Source organism: Mesoplodon bidens (assembly GCF_964165515.1).
Source record: "Mesoplodon bidens genome assembly, chromosome: 5".
Lineage (NCBI taxonomy): Eukaryota > Metazoa > Chordata > Mammalia > Artiodactyla > Ziphiidae > Mesoplodon > Mesoplodon bidens.
The window spans coordinates 66,912,570-66,930,555 of NC_138161.1; the positions used below are offsets into that span (position 1 = coordinate 66,912,570).

The following is a 17,986-nucleotide window of genomic DNA, read 5'->3' on the forward strand; positions in this document are numbered from 1 at the left end:
GCAATAGATTTGGAGACAGTATTCTGGGGCAGGAAGTTGTGGTGCTTGGCATACAGTTTTCAAACCAAATGATAAATAAGGAAAATATAGGGTAGATTCTCCATCTTTTCAACAAAGTCTAGCAAGTGTTACAAAGTCATTCTAGGAAAAATGGATGCTAGAAGCTTCTATACAACTAAGTGTGAAGCATGGCCCCCAAAACATCTTTCTTCATTTAACTAGGGGATGTCATTTTTACCTGGGAATGCTCTACCTGAGCCTTGAGGGATGAGTCATTCACAAGATGCACAAAGAAGGGAAAGAAATTCTAGATAGAAGAGAGATGGAGATGTGGAAGGGCTGGGATGAGGGAACTGAGGGTGTAGGAGCAGAGAGTGAGAGAAGCACTGCCAGGTTTAGAGCCTGCATATTCCACACTACTGAAGAGTAGGCTGCTAGCGGTGGCACACTGGGAGGAAAGGAGCTGAAGGAGGTGAAGCCCAACCACAGGATCCCCAGTGGGTGGGAAGAATTGAGGGTCTCCAGAGTTTCCTCTACCCACTGGGGCAGGTGTTTCTGGGATAGGAAGCTGCACGGGGAGACCACAGAAGAATCTGTTACAAATGGAAGTGTGGTAGAAGATACACCTAGAACCCAGGGTAAGCCAGCAGCAACTCTAATGGCTGCTGCATTTCCACTCCTTTGGGTGGTTCAGTCTCGTCTGTGCCCCTCCTCCCCAGCACCAAACTACAATTTCTGAAGAGACTTGCCTTGAGAGCCATTTCTTTTATTAAGGTCTCACTTGGACAGCATACAAACAGCACAAGCAGAAACTACAAGCCCACACGCAGAATAAATTATGATATTTGTATTTAAAAGTAGACAACAGAAGAAGCTGTGTTACCAGGATGGCCTCCTGGTCCAGTGTCTGGAGATTCACAAGGTGTCAGCAGCCACCAAGAGTCTGTGATACATCTTCTGTGAGACATTTAAAGCCACATGCTCCCCTCCAGACATATCTAATAAGGCCCAAACTCCTGCACACAAGCATAAGTACACACACAGATGCACACAGAAGTGGGGGCAGGGAACAGCCTGTAAACAACAACTAGCTCAGCAACAAGTGAAGTGGACCCAGCTGTGTTCTCCGTGTGGCTCTGGCAGCAGATGAGATCCTGGCACTTATCTTTCACCAACTCCCTGGCTGCCGTGGGAGGTGTGAGTGGGCCCCTGAGGCAGTGGAGGGCTGCTTCCCGAGGTGAGGGGCCCAGTTTTGTCATCCTGGACTGCAGGGTGAGTGCACTGCAGCTTCCTACACTACCCCTGCTTTGCTGTCTGGCCTGCCACGCTCTGGCCGCCACTCCCAGAAGAACAAGTGAAGACATGTGCCCCAGGGAAGTCTACCCACTTGGAGTCCTGTGAGCTGTGGCCAAGTCTCACATGGGCCCCTCTCCAGCAATGTGACGCTGGGGAAGCTACCTCAGTTCTCTAAGCCTCATCATTTCCATCTGTAAAAGTGGGAACGAGAGTATCTACTTCATGGGGTTATCATAAGGAATTACCGATATTTGATATTTCCAAGTACCGTGCTTGACTCAAGGTAAATGTTCAAAACCTGTTTTCTTTCCTACCTTCTCCCCCATTTCTTCCTTTCTATTTTCCCATTTTCTGTTTTTAGGTTTATGTAGCCATCAGTGGTCATGTAGCCCTAGTTGGCATCCTCTTGACCAATAGGGCCTCCCCAACCTCAACAGAGATTGCCAGTGTGTGCTTCCTGCTATTGCAAAACTGCACCACTGGCAAAGTCAATGCGGTGGGCCTCTGGTGCCATGTGAGCCCAGGAGAGAGATCTGGGTCACCTGTGGCCCCATGGACACCTGACTGTCTCAGGGATGCTGCTGAGGTGCCACAATGGTATGAGTCTGGCTAGAAGCTGGGACCCAGGCGTGGTGCTGTTCTCAAAGCTGAGCAGAAACAAAACCACCCCCTGCCATGAGTGGGCCACCCAAGGACGCAGGAGATGTCTTCCTCGCAGGTCTGCCACCGAAAAGCCAGTTTGATGGATCACAGTTCACAACTCTGGTTCTGCAGAAATTTTCCTTCCATTTCTCCGTCTGTCCACCCAGCCATCCATCTGGTATATATGAAGAGTTCTGTACATTATAGGCTGACCAGGACAGAAGACCCTCTGTGCTCATTTAGCACCTTTTATCCAAGGGTATCCTTTATGGGCACTCGGCTGGAGTCTTTTACAGGAATGCGGTGAGGTAGGAACAAGACAGGCAATACCCCTCTTCGTATAGATCGAGAAGTGCTCCAGGTACCACAGTGCTCAAGTGAGCATAGCTGAAACACGGTAAGGGCTGGTCCAATGCAGGGCACTGGTCTATTCCCCGGAGGCCACAACAGGCCATGGTATGGCTTGTCCCGGACAGAGCTCTATGTCCAGACTTGCTCTGCTGCTCACACCAGTGTGGGTTTCAAGTCATCTTTGAAGCTCACAATAGGCTTCGAGCGGGCCCACAGCTTTTCCCAGGAAGCCAGCCTCCCAGCAGGCTCAGGGTCGCTGTCTGACGAGCCACTGTCACTGGAATCAAAGGAGCTCTGGAAGCAGATTTCACAGTAGGGCCTGTGGCAGCGGCAGAAGAACTCATCCGAGCTGCTGGACTCTGTGTCGAGGTAGCTGCGTGGAGGAGACAGGGAAGGGCAGCCTGGGGGCGCTGGGGACCGCTGCAGCCGCTGCTCAGGCAGGTCTGGCGAGGCTCTGGCGAGGCGTGGGGCAGCGGGGCACAGCGCCCGGCCAGGACCAGAAGGCTGGTGAGAAAGGGCTGCGTGGCTCCCTTCGGCTCCCTGGGGCTCTGTCTGGCACTGTTTGCTGCCCTCCGGGGAGTCTGGCTTGCCTTGAGGAGCTGGGAGTAGTAAAGGCTTCCCGGAAGAGGGTCTTGCTACCCTGCAATCCGCAGTTTGGGGGTCCAGGCAGGGGCTGTCCCTGTCCTGCACATTTTGCCCAGTGCGTGCCCCAGAATCAGCCCTGTTTACCTGACGCCCCACAGAGGAGGGCAGAGAACCGGGCACGTGCAAGCGAGCCCGCTGTGCCGCGCCCCTTCTCCTCACCATGTACGGGCTGAAGCCCAGCTCCTTGGAGAGGGGCATCTTCTGGGGGCTGCGGCAGGCACTGCTCTTCCAGGGCTGCTGGGGACAGGACGGGGGACAGGGGACGGGAGCCTCAGAGCCCAGGCCCAGATCTTGGAGGACTTCCTGAAGCTTCTCCCTGATCACTGAATTCACCCTTGATGGTCGCGCTTGGGGCCCCTCTGAGTTCTCCAGCTGCCCCTGTCTCTGGGGAACAGAGCCCTCTCCACCTGGCAGGAGACCCTGCTGGAGGGCCACGGGTACCTGGTCTCTTCTCTCTGCACCCCGGCTTTGCTCGGCCCGCGGCTTCTGGCTGCGGCCCAAATTTAAATGGTCAGAAAAGTCTTGAGAGGCAGCAATTTCCTCCTTCTGCCCCGGGGAGGGGCTGGTGTCCTTCACAGGCCCCTTGAGGCCTTGTGCACTTGAGGCGGGTGCTGAGGTACTCTGGGAGTCCTGGGTGGCCGGGCTGGTATCACTCAGAGAGTCAGGGAGACATTTCAAAGACCCTTGAGCTGCTAGGCTATGGGGAGGGGCTGCAGCCAGGATGTCCTTGCTGTGGGAAGAGGCAGGCGGGACAGCCCCCTCGGGGGAGTCATAGATGCACTCAGCTGACATCAGCCTCACCAGCTTCTCTTTGGCGTTGTTTACTTGTTCTTGCAGGCTTTCAATCACAGCATTTTTCTGTAAAACAAAAGCAAAACCATCAACAAAAGATGCTGCTGAGGGCTTTCACACTGTCTCCCATGGTGGAGAAAGGGTGGCATGAGAAGACATTGGTTTAAATCCCAGTTTCTCCACGTGTTAGCTGGTGATCTTAGGCTCTGAGGAGGTCCCTCCTTGAGGCGAAATGAGATGATGCGTACAAAGCATTTAGCACAATAACTGCCATGTGTGCTCAATAACGGTTTACTATGATTTATTGTATGATCTCAGTCTCCCCGTACATCCCCAGACTGTGGCACTGTCTGCGAGAAGGGCGGTCAGGGGAGGCACAGTCTAGCTGCCTGCTGGCTGCTGCAGCACCCTCTCAACTTTGCTCAGAACACAGGGGGTCAGGTCACTCTGCAGGACAGTGTTTGGGATGGCCCAACTCTGGGTATATCATACTTCTGCAAAATACAGATGACCTTGAGGCATCTCTGACGGGGATGAAGGAATAGAGAAACAAGAATTTTGCCACTTGCTAAACAGTCTAGAAAATGGGAAGAACAAGAAGGATGGAGATTCCTGGGCCAAAGTGACAAGACTGGAGCCAGGGGTGGGGGTGGGGGTTTAGGAGGGAATGAGAATCTCAGGTTGGTGTTATCACCTTCCTCAGCTGGAACTTGCGGGTAGGAGGCCAAAGCTACGATGTGGCACTATCAGCTGTCGGTATCTCCCAAAGGAGTGCAGGCATCAGAATTACTGGAGAAGCTCAAAAAAAAAAAAAAAAAAAAAGGATTATTGGGCCTAAGTCCCTGACAACTTGATTCAGTAGAACTAGAAGGGAGCCCAGAAGATAAATGAAGTTGGGCAGTTCTGCTAGTGAGCTGCCTACCCGCTGCATGGCTGTTAGCTGATAAACAGGCTGTGCCCGGGATGCTGGCGGGTGGCAGCTGCAGAGATGTGCCTGTTCTAACTGCAGGACCATGGGGCATGAAGTAGGAGGAAGAGTAACAGCAGTGGGTGTGCCCTGAGCATCCTTTGGTGCTACGGCAGCTGATCGTCTGGTTCAGACCTGATGTCCACCTACTGAAATTTTTTTTTAAATTAATTAATTATTTATTTATTTTTGGCTGCGTTGGGTCTTCATTGCTGCTTGCAGGCTTTCTCTAGTTGCTGCGAGGGGGGCTAGTCTTTGACGTGGTGCGCGGGCTTCTCATTGAGGTGGCTTCTCTTGTTGCGGAGCACAAGCCCGCGGAGCGTGGGCTTCAGTAGTGGCAGCACGCAGGCTCAGTAGTTGTGGCGCACGGACTTAGTTGCTCTGCGGCATGTGGGATCTTCCCGGACCAGGGCTCGAACCCGTGTCCACTGCACTGGCAGGTGGATTCTTAACCACTGCGCCACCAGGGAAGCCCTGAAATTTTTGATGTTCAAAGGCAGTGGAGCAGGAGAGGGATCATCGTGGGGAACTGATGGGTCTTGGGGCAGATGACACGGGGTCGAGAGTTTGGAGAAGATGATAAGAAGTGCTTGTCCAAATACCAAAATGCTGCCTCTCTGCTGTCATCCTCTTTAGAAGCTGAGGATGAGCATTTGGACGTCCATTTATTATGCCCTAGAAGTAAAAGGATGTTTCCCTTCTTTAGGATTCCTGACACAACTTGCCTATGAATTGAATTTGTGGTTTCTTCTCAAGTAGATATGGAAGAGTTGCCCAGAAGTGAACCTTTGAGGGAACAGTAAATTAAGTAAACTAGTCCAGCAAGAGTCTTCTGGCAGCAACTCCAAGGCAAATCTACGGCTCCCTAGTTATAAGCAGGAAGGTGATTTTTCTGATTATTGGTACTCCCAGCTTCATCCTGGTTTAGACTTCTCTTATCCTCAGGAGAGAGTTCCGAACCAGTGAGCAACCGGTGAATAAGCGGAAGAACTTGCAGCTGAGCACCTGCCTGCTCATTCTCCCCTTTCCTCAGCCACGGAGCGGTAAGGGCTGGGCGTCGTCGCGGAAGTGCAGGTGACTCAAGGACTCGCCAGGAGCACAGCAGGTGAGTAACAGGAAGACATTCACTCAGGCTCTTCCTGCTATCTGGGTGGTGCCAGGTATCTCTTTGAGCATCTCACGGCGGTGACTGCGCTGGCTGCGCTGGAGGGACCCCAACGCTCTTCCTCCTCACCAGCCCTTCCTCGTGAAGCCCACCCGGCACATTCTCATGCTGGCTTCAGGAGGCCCTACTGCCGCACAGAGTTGGGAGGGAGCCATCAGCTGATGACAGCTACCCCAGCAAGTGAACTCCGAGGGCTGCCTTTTTGTGCCTTATCCACAAATTCCTTAGAGTATAGGAAAACAGCATAAACCTTGAGTTGGGAATAATACTCTTCTCTAGCAAACCAAACATCTGAAGCTGGCTGGTGACAGATTTAGAAACATCAGCCTAATCAGTAAATCTCCCTTCTTACAAAAAAGGAAGTGGGACTCTGTTTTCACCATGGCTGCATACTAATCGGAAGCGTGGTTTGCCACTGTGAGACCAAAATCTGACTGACCAGGGCAGCTGCATTGAAACGAGCTTATTCATGATCACTTTTGGCACACCCAGGGAAGCAAAACATCCACAGGCATGTTTCATAAGGTGCAGGCCACAGGGAGAAATGGAATCTCCCCTTCTTTCTGTGTTTCAAGGAAGAAAAGTAAAGGTGAGTTTCCTCTGATGCAGAGCGTAGAAGGGAGGTTCTTCAAGCTCTGGGAAGGTTCTACCTGCTGGCCTCCACACAGCCTGGGATGTCAGGGATGGATGCTGCCCCAAACAGCCTTTGGGGACCATTGCCACGGGGAAAGGGAGGCAAGAATGAGAAGATGGACTGCCCAGATGGTGCGAAAGTAGGAGGAGGACACGGGGGCAGCAGAGGGGCTGCAGAGGAGGGAAATGCAGCCGAGAAGCTGGGGTTACGGAGGCAGGAGAGATTCTTGTGTTCATCTACTGGGCAGTGCTGGAGCTGGGGATTCAAATACCGGAAACTCTCTAGGCCTGCCGCAGGGCTCTGGGATGGGCTGCTGGTTCTCAGGCCTGCTCTGGGAAAGGTGTTTCAGGTGTGGGGTGTCGGGGACAGGAGTCCGGCATTTTACTACCTAAGCATCTGCTCCCTATTAGGGCCCTGCCTCTGCAGACTCAAGGCATCTTTTCGGTAGAGCGGATTCAGTCACTGCATGGGAAACAGGGTAGCATGGCAGGAGTACAAAAAGAACGTCACAAATTACCATAAGGCTAAAGAGTCAGGCCACTTGGCTGTTCCAACATTAGCTGATTGTGAATGAAAACCATCCTGGGTGTTCTCGCCAAGTTTCTGGCCTTCTGTTCAGCTGAAAAAAAAATGTTTCTTTGAAGACTTCAGAGAGTATCAATGGCAATGCTACTCCCTTGCCAGGTGGGAAGAAATCTGGCTCCGAAAAAAGGTCCTGAATGCTTGATAAATAGTAAGGAAATGGACAAGTATTACTCTGATGGATAAAAAAGGTCCAGAACCAAGGGAATGGTACGAGGGACTGAGGGTGCCTGGGGAGCTGAATCCCTTCATTGGTCACATTCCTTAGGTCCCCATCACACCATCCTTTCGCATAGGGACTATTGGTACCCAGTGTCAGTCCAATACGAAAAAGCATAATTTCCCATATAGCACCTACTCAGGTATGTTCTCTACTAAAACAAAAATATGGAATATAATTTAGTTAGTGTGAAAAAACTGGCTAATTCCTCTGGGTCCCATGCCTCCTCTTTGAGGCAGTGCAGCCTCAAGCTTTCCCATGTGCTTTCTTCAAGCCCACATCGCTCTGCCCAGTTCTGGGAGAGGTGCCAAATCTGGCTGCAGAACGGAAGAAAGAGGACTGGGGGCTCCCTTGTCTCTGCCTTGGCGCTACTGTGATATTCAGAGGCTCTATTCATCCTCCCTCCCCATCTTTAGGCACCTCTTAATTTTCTGGGTTGGTAGGATGATTGAGATTTCTAGTTAGCACCTGGAAAAGACAGTAAGGAGCCCCATAGGATCTTGGAAACAAGGGTACTACTCTATGTAAAGAAAGGATGTATCACACAGCAGAAGCTAGCATCCACCACTCCTCAGGGCCTTTACAGTGCTGTTCCCCGCACTTGGAATGCTTTTCCCTGCACTCTTTGCCTGGCTAATTTGTAGTTAACCTTCAGCTCTCAGCTCAGAGAGTCTTTTCCGACCACTCTAAATTAGGTTCCCTTGTCCTCACCACTCTTTCTTCCCACTCTGATTTTTCCTTTCATAATTCTTATCACCATTTATAACTATATGGCTACTTGATCAGTATCTATTTCCTCCACTACACTGTGAGCTCCATGAAGGTAGGGACTCTGTTTGTTTTGCTCAGCAGCACTTAGCACAATGCCTGGCACACATCTGTCCAATGAATGGATGAAGTGAGTGAGGGTCAGCAATGGGAGGGGCACTGGGGAAACATTGAGGTTTTGCTTGCTGCTAAGGGAGACCAGAATGGCTAGGAATTGGGGAAATGGGAGGAGGAGAAAGAATGTTAGCAATGAGGCATATGGGGCCCACCAATGCATGACTCGAGTTCTTTATAGAGAATCCAGCAGGCAGGGTCTCGCTTACTTCTGTGAGGAGTCTCTCCATGGAGTTTTTCTCTCCTCTAACGTGGCAACTCTGTTCCTCACCATACTGGGTGTGCAAGCTTTTGCTGGGAGTGCTGAAATATTTGGCCATGCGTCTGATTGTTTGGTTTTCCTCTTCAAATGCCTTCCATTGCTTCAGCTGTTGGATAAAAGAACACATGTTATTTATTTAATTACACACCCAGAAACACATTCTCTCACTCTTTCTCAAAAACACCAAGGAATGACAGTATCATAGATAAATGCATATTCTCTCCTCAAAATGTACTTTACTCTGGAAAGTTCACAGTCAGCAATGACAGAAGGTTTAGAGAATGTAAAGGTTATATCATTTTAAAAATGCCAAAGGAAGAGGATGACAGGTTGATGAAACAGAACAATCGGCTGGACCCATCTACCAACCCACTGCTGGACTAGTCAAAGAAAACCAGAACTGAGGTGGGCTTCTAGAGCCACATTCTCAAGCCAGAGTTTAGGAGCTATAACAGGGTTAAGCAATCTAAACACTGTATTTCAAATGAAGCTGGTTTTAGTTGTATGCAGCTGTTCTTAATTATTCTCATGTGTTGAGCCATGGTGTGCTTATTGCTATTGAAAACCCAGTTCCTTCTAGAGGACTTCTTAAAAAAATTTAATTTAATTTATTTTTTTATACAGCAGGGTCCTATGATTAGTTATCTATTTTATAGAAATTAGTGTATACATGTCAATCCCAATCTCCCAGTTCATCCCACCCCCACCCCTGCCTTCCTTGCTTGGTGTCCATATGTTTCTTCCTTCTAGAGGACTTCTAACCCAAGTCAGTGATCAAGGCTCAGAGAAACAGAAAACCACAAATGTCAATAAAAATCAATAAAAATAATAGAACATCAGGTCTGCAATCTGTCTTTTTTCCTTGACAAATGAGGAAAGACTCAGAAGGAGGATGATTTGTCTAGGTCCACATGGCTACTTAGCAGCAGAGTCACAGCTGTAACGAGGGCACTGTGCCACACTGCACGTCCTCAACACAGCTGAGAGAGACTGTCAACTGTGTGGGTCCTAGGGAACGTTTTTCAGGAGATACTGGTTCTCAGTATCGGTGTCACCAAGTTCCCAGACAGGCTGGGGTACCCCTTCCTTGACATCGTGTAACATCCTCAAACACTTAACACAAGGGTTATAAATCCTTTCACGTCAGTTCCCAACTAGACCTAGAGTGAGGCTGTGTGTTTAACTGCCTGTACCCAACAGTTAATATTTGGATGGACAGATACACGGACAAATGAAGGAAGCTTTCCTTTAAAAAGCTCATCTGTCTGGTAAGGGTGCTGAGACATTTACAGAGGACTATAAGGCAGAGTAGAAAGTCGTGAGTACCTTCCTGGAGGAGCAGATGAAACACTTTGTGGGTTTAGAGGATAAAAGAATGTCCTACCTCAGGACCCACCTGCCTCTCAGAGGTGGAGGGAGGGGAGGGGGTGTGTGGGAGGATGGGTCACATCTAAGTCACAAAAGCAGAGGCTGGCTCACTACTGGTGATGACCTCAGCGTTTGGCGTAAACACTTAGGCATTTCCTGAGGGCCTGTGGAGAATGCTACTTAGTCCACTTAGCTCTTCAGTCACATCGGTCCATTTCACCCAGCTTTCTGGCACCGCCCACCTGCCCTTGAGGTGTCTGTGCCTTTGCTTTCATAAATCCCTCCCATCACAGTCCAGTCTGAAGGCTCAGTAGCAAGAAGAAAGCCTGCCTCCCTGCTCCCTTCCCCCTCCTTGTGGCTCCCCCCACACACTTCTCCAAATTTGCTCAGCTGTCCTACTGTCCTGGGAATATCCAGTCTCTGGTCTCACAGGGAGAATCTTCAACCAAAGGCCACAGAGTCAGAGGGGAAAATCAATTCAAGGGCACACAGAAAACCTGAAAAACCTCAGTTACTTTTATATTTTGAAAAACAATTTACCTCCTACACCTAAAATACAACTGACTATAAAATATTTTTTTTTGTTTCAGATCATGGTCAGTTCAAGAGGAGGAAAAGCATGAGAGAGAAAATAGAAAAGATACAGTATGAGAAAGGAAGCTCAAGACAGCTAGGAGGACTGAGATAGAGAGAAGGAAAGAGAAAGGCCAACACAGTCCATCTGCCCAGTTCCGGTGCCCCAGCCCCAATAATTCCATTTCCACTCCCACTTCAACAAACCAAGTGCCTCTTCTTAGTTCAAACCCAGAAGACAGATTCCAAGATGAACTTCATCTTGCATTTTTATGTCTGTGTATAAGATGGAAGTGCACCTAAATATCACTATGGTCCCAGGTCCTGAGGATTTAAACACGGAGGAAAGTGGAAATCTTGTGTCTGAGGCTTAGGATACAAGAGGGACAGAGGTGAGTGTGGAGAGAGGAAACCTAAGTAAGGGCCATATTAGGGAGTTTACTGATTCACTCAATTTTCAGATGGAGGTCTTGGGTTAGATCAGGAAAGCTTTCTTCTAATAGTTCCTTGGTGATTACTTCTGCTCTAAATTATCTTGTTCTCTTTCAGAGACTCCTATTAGCTTTAAATCATATCCCTAGACCTGCTCTCCATATTTTCGAGTCTCTCATTTTTTTCCTGGGTCCTTGTTTTCTGTTTCCTTAAATTAACCCACTAATTCAGTATTTTGTCATGTCCAGCTGCCTATTCAATGCTTCTATTGGCGTTTTAAATTTAACACAATCTTTTTCATCCTTATTCAATATTTCATGATCTAAGATTATGTCGTTTTCATAATGGTTTGCTTTAGTCAAAGAGGGGCAATAACCTTTGAATCCTATTGATAAGACTAATCAGATACCTTCTAAAAACCTTCTATTTTATTTCAGAGGAAGGTAGCTTCTCTAAATCTTCAGAAATTTGTGGTCCTTTTATTGTGAACTGCAGAATTTCCTCATAGATCCTTTCCCCCTGAATTTATAGTCTTATGTGGGAAAAGCTATAGTTTCCTGGTACATAGTAAATACATTCTCTTGGCTTTTCCCTCATCATCACAAGATGGCTGCCATAACTTTAAGCATCAAAAACATTCAAGGTAGGAAGAAAGTAGAAGAGGCAATGCCAGCCACCCCCATAGCTTTTTTTAGGAAAGCAAAAGCTTTCTCAGAAGCCTCCCAGAAAACCCTTGGTGTTCAAAACTGTGTTACATGGGTACACCTAGCTATAAGGGAGGCTGGCAAAGCAAGTGTTTAGCTCTTTCAGACTATATAGTAGAGATGAATCAAGAAACAAAGGGTTTGGCAATGGGTGGATGGGTTACCAATCAACAATGTTGGCCCCAGGGCCTAAGGAGTGGGCTTCCCAAAAGTCTCCTCTCCACTCTCTTTTACCCATCTTCCAGGGAAGAACAGCCCTGGCATTTCATAGCCCTTTTTTGCTACATCCCAGACAAATAAGACTCAGCTCTCAAAGGCTTCCTTCAATGCAGTTCTTATAACATTAAGATTCAGCAAAAATTCCTCTAGTTTCTGGCCCAGAGGCAATGCCCATCCTTGATTTTTAGTGCTGCTGCTACAGATTTTTCCATATTTGTTCATCCTCTTGAGTATTTTTTTTTTTTTTTTTTTTTTGCGGTATGTGGGCCTCTCACTGTTGTGGCCTCTCCCATTGCGGCACACAGGCTCCGGATGCGCAGGCTCAGCGCCCATGGCCCACGGGCCCAGCTGCTCCGCGGCATGGGGGATCTTCCCAGACCGGGGCACAAACCCGTGTCCCCTGCATCGGCAGGCGGACTCTCAACCACTGCGCCACCAGGGAAGCCCCCTCTTGAGTATTTTAATGGGAATTTATGAAAGGGAAAAAGAGTAAAGGGCCTCTGCCTGTGTCATACTATCGTGCCCCAAAGTGCACTCTTCACTTTTATAAATACACTGCCACCCTCCATCAGGCAACACTTTAATTACCGGTTAGCTCCCTCATGGAGAAGTCATACATGGTCAACTGGTAACTGCACTGGGAATAAGGATAGGGTAGTGAGGGTGTCATGGGATGAGGGAAGCCTCGGGAGGAAGAAAAAGAGAACTAGAAGGGACACAAAACAAGTGCTTAATGCCAAGCTCATTAACTTGGATGTATGTGGCTCAGTGGTACCCTGGGGCATAACGTGAATAATTTAACATCACTTTCCTTTCAGAGCTTATGGAGTCCTTCACCTTTCTCTCTGACTCCCTTTCTTTCTGTTTGCTGTCTGGATATTTCGCCTTCTATCTTCCTCCCTTGTTTGATTTTTTCTTAATCCTCATAATAAGAAATACATTTTATTTTATTTTATTTTTTAACATATTTATTGGAGTATAATTGCTTTACATTGTTGTGTTAGTTTCTGCTTTATTACAAAGTGAACCAGCTATATGTATACATATATCCCCACATCCCCTCCTTCTTGAGTCTCCCTCCCACCCTTCCTATCCCACCCCTCTAGGTGGTCACGAAGCACAGAGCTGATCTCCCTGTGCTATGCAACTCCTTCCCACTAGCTATCTATTTTACGTTTGGTAGTGTATGTATGTCCATGCCACTCTCTCACTTCATCTCAGCTTACCCTTCCCCCTTCCCGTATCCTCAAGTCCATTCTCTACGTCGTCGGTGTCTTTATTCCTGTCCTGCCTCTAGATTCTTCAGAACCTTTTTTTTTTAGATTTCATATATATGTGTTAGCATACGGTATTTGTTTTTCTCTTTCTGACTTACTTCACTCTGTATGAAAGACTCTATCCACCTCACTACAAATAACTCAATTTCGTTTCTTTTTATGGCTGAGTACTATCCCATTGTATATATGTGCCACATTTTCTTTATCCAGTCATTTGTCAATGGACACTTAGGTTGCTTCCATGTCCTGGCTACTGTAGATAGCGCTGCAATGAACATTGTGGTACATGACTCTTTTTGAATTATGGTTAAGAAATACATTTTAAATTTAGTTTTTACTTTTTCCTTATTGTAAAAAGAAAAGGAATGTTCTCTATTTTCCTCTTTCTATTAAAAAGAAAGAAAAGGCATTTTAAATTTCATAAAGACCCAAATGCACTTTTCTCTGAATGTGCAATTGCAAACAGGAAAGAAGGAAAGGTTCCTCACTGCCAGGCTAGTACAAGAAATGACATTATCAGGATGAAGGGGGAACTGGGGATGCATGCAGCGGACTGGAGGGTGGGTAGAAAGCAGGTCTGTGAGGCAGCCACCTGGGCAGAAGCAGTGCCACTAATTGGCTACTCTGGTCAGCCCTCCTTGCCGACCGGGAGCAGAATGGCTCCTTCAGGACAGCGAGGAGGGAAGAACAGAGGGAGCCAGCTCACTAGGAACCCCACCTTCCTCTGACTCTCTAATCAGTGGCACCCAAAAGTCTCAGTAGGAAACAAAGTGAACAATTTATCATGCCCAGCAAAGTCTCTGGAATGATGGGGTGGATTGGCCCTCCAAGTTCTCCCTAGAGCATACCTGGGGAATGAAGATGAAGCAGTTGATTGTGGTTGTGCAAACAAAGATACCTCCAGACGTGAGTCCAAAGACCAGGTTGGGCCAGGAATGCAAGTATCTGGTGACCACAAAAAGAAGCCCAGCGGCCAGCACCACGAGGTTGACCCCAACCATGATGGTTAAAGACTGATTCACAGGAGGAGAGCTGACATGGTCAGTCAAGCCAGCCAGGTAGGCCCCATAGAGCAGCAGCAGGCCCTGGAGACAAAGAGGAAAAGAATCAGAGGCTCAGAGAAGTGAAATATCAGGCTTGGGGTCAAAGAGCAGTAGGGTTGGGACCAATTTCCTCACCTGTAAAATAGGGTTAATAATACCTACCTTAAAGGGTTGCTATGAGGAGGATTTACTAAGATAGCACTTGGGACTACCCTTAGGGTGGTCCCCTTACACCTCATGTATGCGTAATAAATTTCATTTTCCTCTCCTCTGAGAATTACTTTATCAGAGGTCAGCAAGTCAGCCATCAGAGAGTACTCTGCCAGGATGAGGCAAAGGATAGGATGATACATGCAGGTAGGAGCCCTACAGAAAGGACTGCCAGGCACTGGGAGGGCAAGGGGCGCACCATGCTGCTGGTGGTGAGGGCTTCCGCATCCACTGTGTGCTTCTGTACTGCATGGAGCTGAGGGGCATGCAGAAGCTGAAATAGCCCTGTGGTCCCCTTGTCAAGCCATGTGCCACGGCAGGGGAAGCACTGGAGGAAGGGGCTCTTTTTTCTAATGTTCCCAAAGGCACCATCTGCTTGCCAAGCCCTGCACCTGCAAGACTGCATCTGCCCAGAAGGGATGCCTTTTTCTAATTCACACAAAGGATCTCTATAGGCTAGCAGCAGCTCTGTGCCAGTGGGTGTTTATGGGAGATGAAGAGTGAAAAAAGAAGAGAACAAAGGCAGGCCAGGACCTGGACAGGACCGTGGGACAGGCACAGGCAGCAAAGGCCTCATCTATTCCCTTCACCCTCTTTGTGACATTCCCTGCCCCGCCCCCCAGAACCCAGGGCCCTATTCTTTCCTCTTTGTCATGAATGTAAACCCGCTCTCAGATTTCTCATTTGTACTACACAGAAAATGGCTCACAGCTTCTTAAAGTGCTGCCTCTCCTAGAAGGAGCTACATTTAAACAGAAATCAAAGCTTTAATCAATAATACATAATATATAGATTCAACGTATGTTCGCTTGATTCGGGGCAAAGCTCTGTGCTGGGGTAGGTGTAGGGCAGGAAGCAGTGTTGCCAAGTGGAAGTCATGGTTCTGGCTTTTAAGAAGCTCAATCTGGTTGGAAGATTTAAGGCAAGCACACAAATATCAATGTTTTATGACACAATATGAAGTTGCCACGGGGGATGAGGTGGGGTGGGAACTACAGGGACTCAGAGGGAGAACTAATAATAAAAGTAAGGTCAGGTATCAGCAGGGTACCTGCCAGTGACCCTGAAATCACACGATCTGACCAACTCCATCTGCAGGGATGGCCCTTAAGACAACTGTTTGGAGGACTGGCTGTGCCTACAGTGAAGGAGTAAGCACAGCAGAGATGTTGTCTGGGTGCCCCGAATGCTCAGTGTCCCAAAGGGGGCCAAATGTGGCTGCCCTGAGATCTTCAATGATTAGAGGACATACAAGTCAGCAGGCCAGTGGGGCCTGACTTTTGGATAACTGACGGCATCAGGTAGCATTTGGCAGAGTTAGATCATTAGTAATTTAATCAAAGGCGAATAAAATTAATTCTATGATTCTGAAATGTTCAAATCTGATTCTATTAAAATGCTTTAATTCCATTAAAATTCTTTCCAAAAGGAAATCAGGTATGAATAAAGCATCTATACATGCATGATTCGTGTCTGAGTGAGTCACATCTGATATTTGTGTGTCATTCGCCCTCACTGCTAAGAAGCGTGGGGTGGCGGTCCGGGGACTTAATGTGCAGATTTGGGGTCCTCCTCAGGAGCTGCCCGTCTCGAACAGGGAGCCCATGGGGCCTGGCTCAGTCACCTTCCTGATGCTCAGCACTCTTTCCCCTTTTTCTTTCTTTGTCCTATAGAAAGATATTGCAGTGAAATCAAATGGAAATGGGATTATTTAAAGGCAATGGAGAAAATAAATCAAGTTGACTTGCAGAGGGAGTTGCTATAGGGGAAGTGCTGAGCTTCTGTGCCGGGAAGGACGTGCTCTTCTACAGGAGCTCGAAGAATGGGAAAGGCACTGTGCTTTCAGAACTGTCTGGGGGCAGGGGTGGGCAGTGGAAGATTAATAATAAAAGCATCTAACATATATTTAGCTCTTACTATGGGCCAGGAGTGAATGAAAACTCAACATGCATTAATCCTTTCAAAACTCAGAACCTTTCTGAGAGGATGTTATCATCATCCCCATTTCACGTATGAGGGAATCGAAGCTCAGGGAGGTCAAATGAGGTTCAGGGTCAGCTAGGAAGGGGCTGAGTCATTGTTCAAACCCTGTTCTGTCCTATTTTGAAACTCATTTTCTTAACCACTAGTAAGAAACTAGAGATCAAAAGCTATTCACTTCCTACCAATTTCTCTTAAAACTATTTCTATCAAAGTAATACATGCACATGGTTAAAAAGCAACATTTCCCTGTCCCAGCCCTGCCCATCCTCAGGCCTATTTCTCAGAAGCAACCACTTGAACACTTTCCTAGTGGTGAAGTGAGTAAAGTTTACCTTTAGAGGCCATCTATTTCTACAAGACCTCCTTTTCCTCTGCCAGCAATCAATCAACCAGGGCCCTCTCTCCTAATACTCAACAGGCAGCCTCCTGCCATGCAGGGCTCGCCTGTTCATTGAAACAGACCTGCCCTATGCCACTCCCCCACCCTCCCCAAGCCAGATTCTCTGTCCCTCCAAGCTGAAAACCAGCTAACAGGATAGTTGGTTCTCCTTTAGTGCCCTGTATAGTATCCTGTACCCTCTGGAAGTAATATCCTCCTTTTGCCATCTAACAGAGATAAATGAGTCAAATGATGGGAGATTCAGGGCAGTATAGGAGACACTTTGAGGCAGCTGGAACCACTCAAAGGACACCATGGATGCTGCCATCTGTCTTAGGGCCAGCCATGCTTCCAATCAGAGCAAGAAAGTTAGGCAAGTGGATGGTAGCAGGTTACCTTGACACAAATCTTGAAGAAAGACCCAAGAGGAGTAATAAGGGCACTTAAGAGAATAGGTTAAGCTGGCTAGAATGTCTCCTTATAATTCCCCTTGCAGGTAGTTGGGGAGGAAACCGGTATTGACAAATCAATGAAAAAAACAGACCAAGAAATGGGAGAAAGAGTGGGTGAATTCCACATGATTTGGGGGAGGACTCAATGAGGGAGTCCAAAGATTTGGAAACGTGACCCTCAAAACAAGTAGAGTACAGAAATAATAAGGGTCATGGCTTTGAGATGTATGCATCAATAGAGGTCTCTTCTGATTTCAATACTCTTTGAAGAAATCACCTCATTAATTCCTATAATTCCTCTTTATATCCATTTTGCTGGTAACAGAGAGATAGTATCCCCAGGAGATGAAGTTACCAACCTTGCATCCCAAAACGAGAGCAATCCAGACATCAGAGTACCGGGAAGCACAGAAGTGTGTGCTAGTCAGAGAGCAGGACACGTCTCTCCCTGTCACCTAGAAGGGACACAGAGTCAGGACTGAGGGCACCCACAGTTACCAGGAACACACATACACAGCAGATCTTTGTAAACATCCTAGATTGTGAAATCCTCTGTAGCATATAATTTCTCCCTTAATATGTAAAAACTATAACATTTAGGTGACTCCATTAGAATCTAAATGAGAGTAACCATGAGTTGGAGGAAAAGACGACAGAGTTGGGCTGACATGTGGACTCTTGGTGCCAGCAGGGCTTACCCCTATTATGTGCTTTGCTACCACAGTGATTCAAATTAGTGCATCAGCAAAATTACAAATTATTTCACATCCTTTCTGCTATTTGTTAACAGTTGAAACCTTCAATATTGAATCTGCACTGTCAAGATTCCGTTGTATTCCTCAGCTCCTTTGTTAGGCTGGAGATATAATGCTTCCTATTAATTGAACACTATATACTGGGCACAGTTG

At 47.6% G+C, this 17,986-nt stretch overlaps 1 protein-coding gene across 2 annotated transcripts in view; it reads right to left on the reverse strand.

Annotated features, from left to right (window-relative positions):
• Positions 1–760: 760 nt before the first annotated feature.
• GPR156 (G protein-coupled receptor 156) overlaps positions 761–17,986 on the reverse strand; it is a 93,230-nt gene continuing 76,004 nt past the window's right edge. For both annotated transcript variants that reach the window (XM_081235246.1, XM_081235247.1), the window contains 4 exons: positions 17,438–17,533; positions 13,860–14,096; positions 8,386–8,544; positions 761–3,792 (listed from right to left, as the gene is read on the reverse strand). In XM_081235246.1, the coding sequence (XP_081091372.1) occupies positions 2,443–3,792; positions 8,386–8,544; positions 13,860–14,096; positions 17,438–17,533 (1,842 nt within the window). In that variant the 3' untranslated portion in view covers positions 761–2,442. The remainder of the gene's footprint in view (positions 3,793–8,385; positions 8,545–13,859; positions 14,097–17,437; positions 17,534–17,986) is intronic.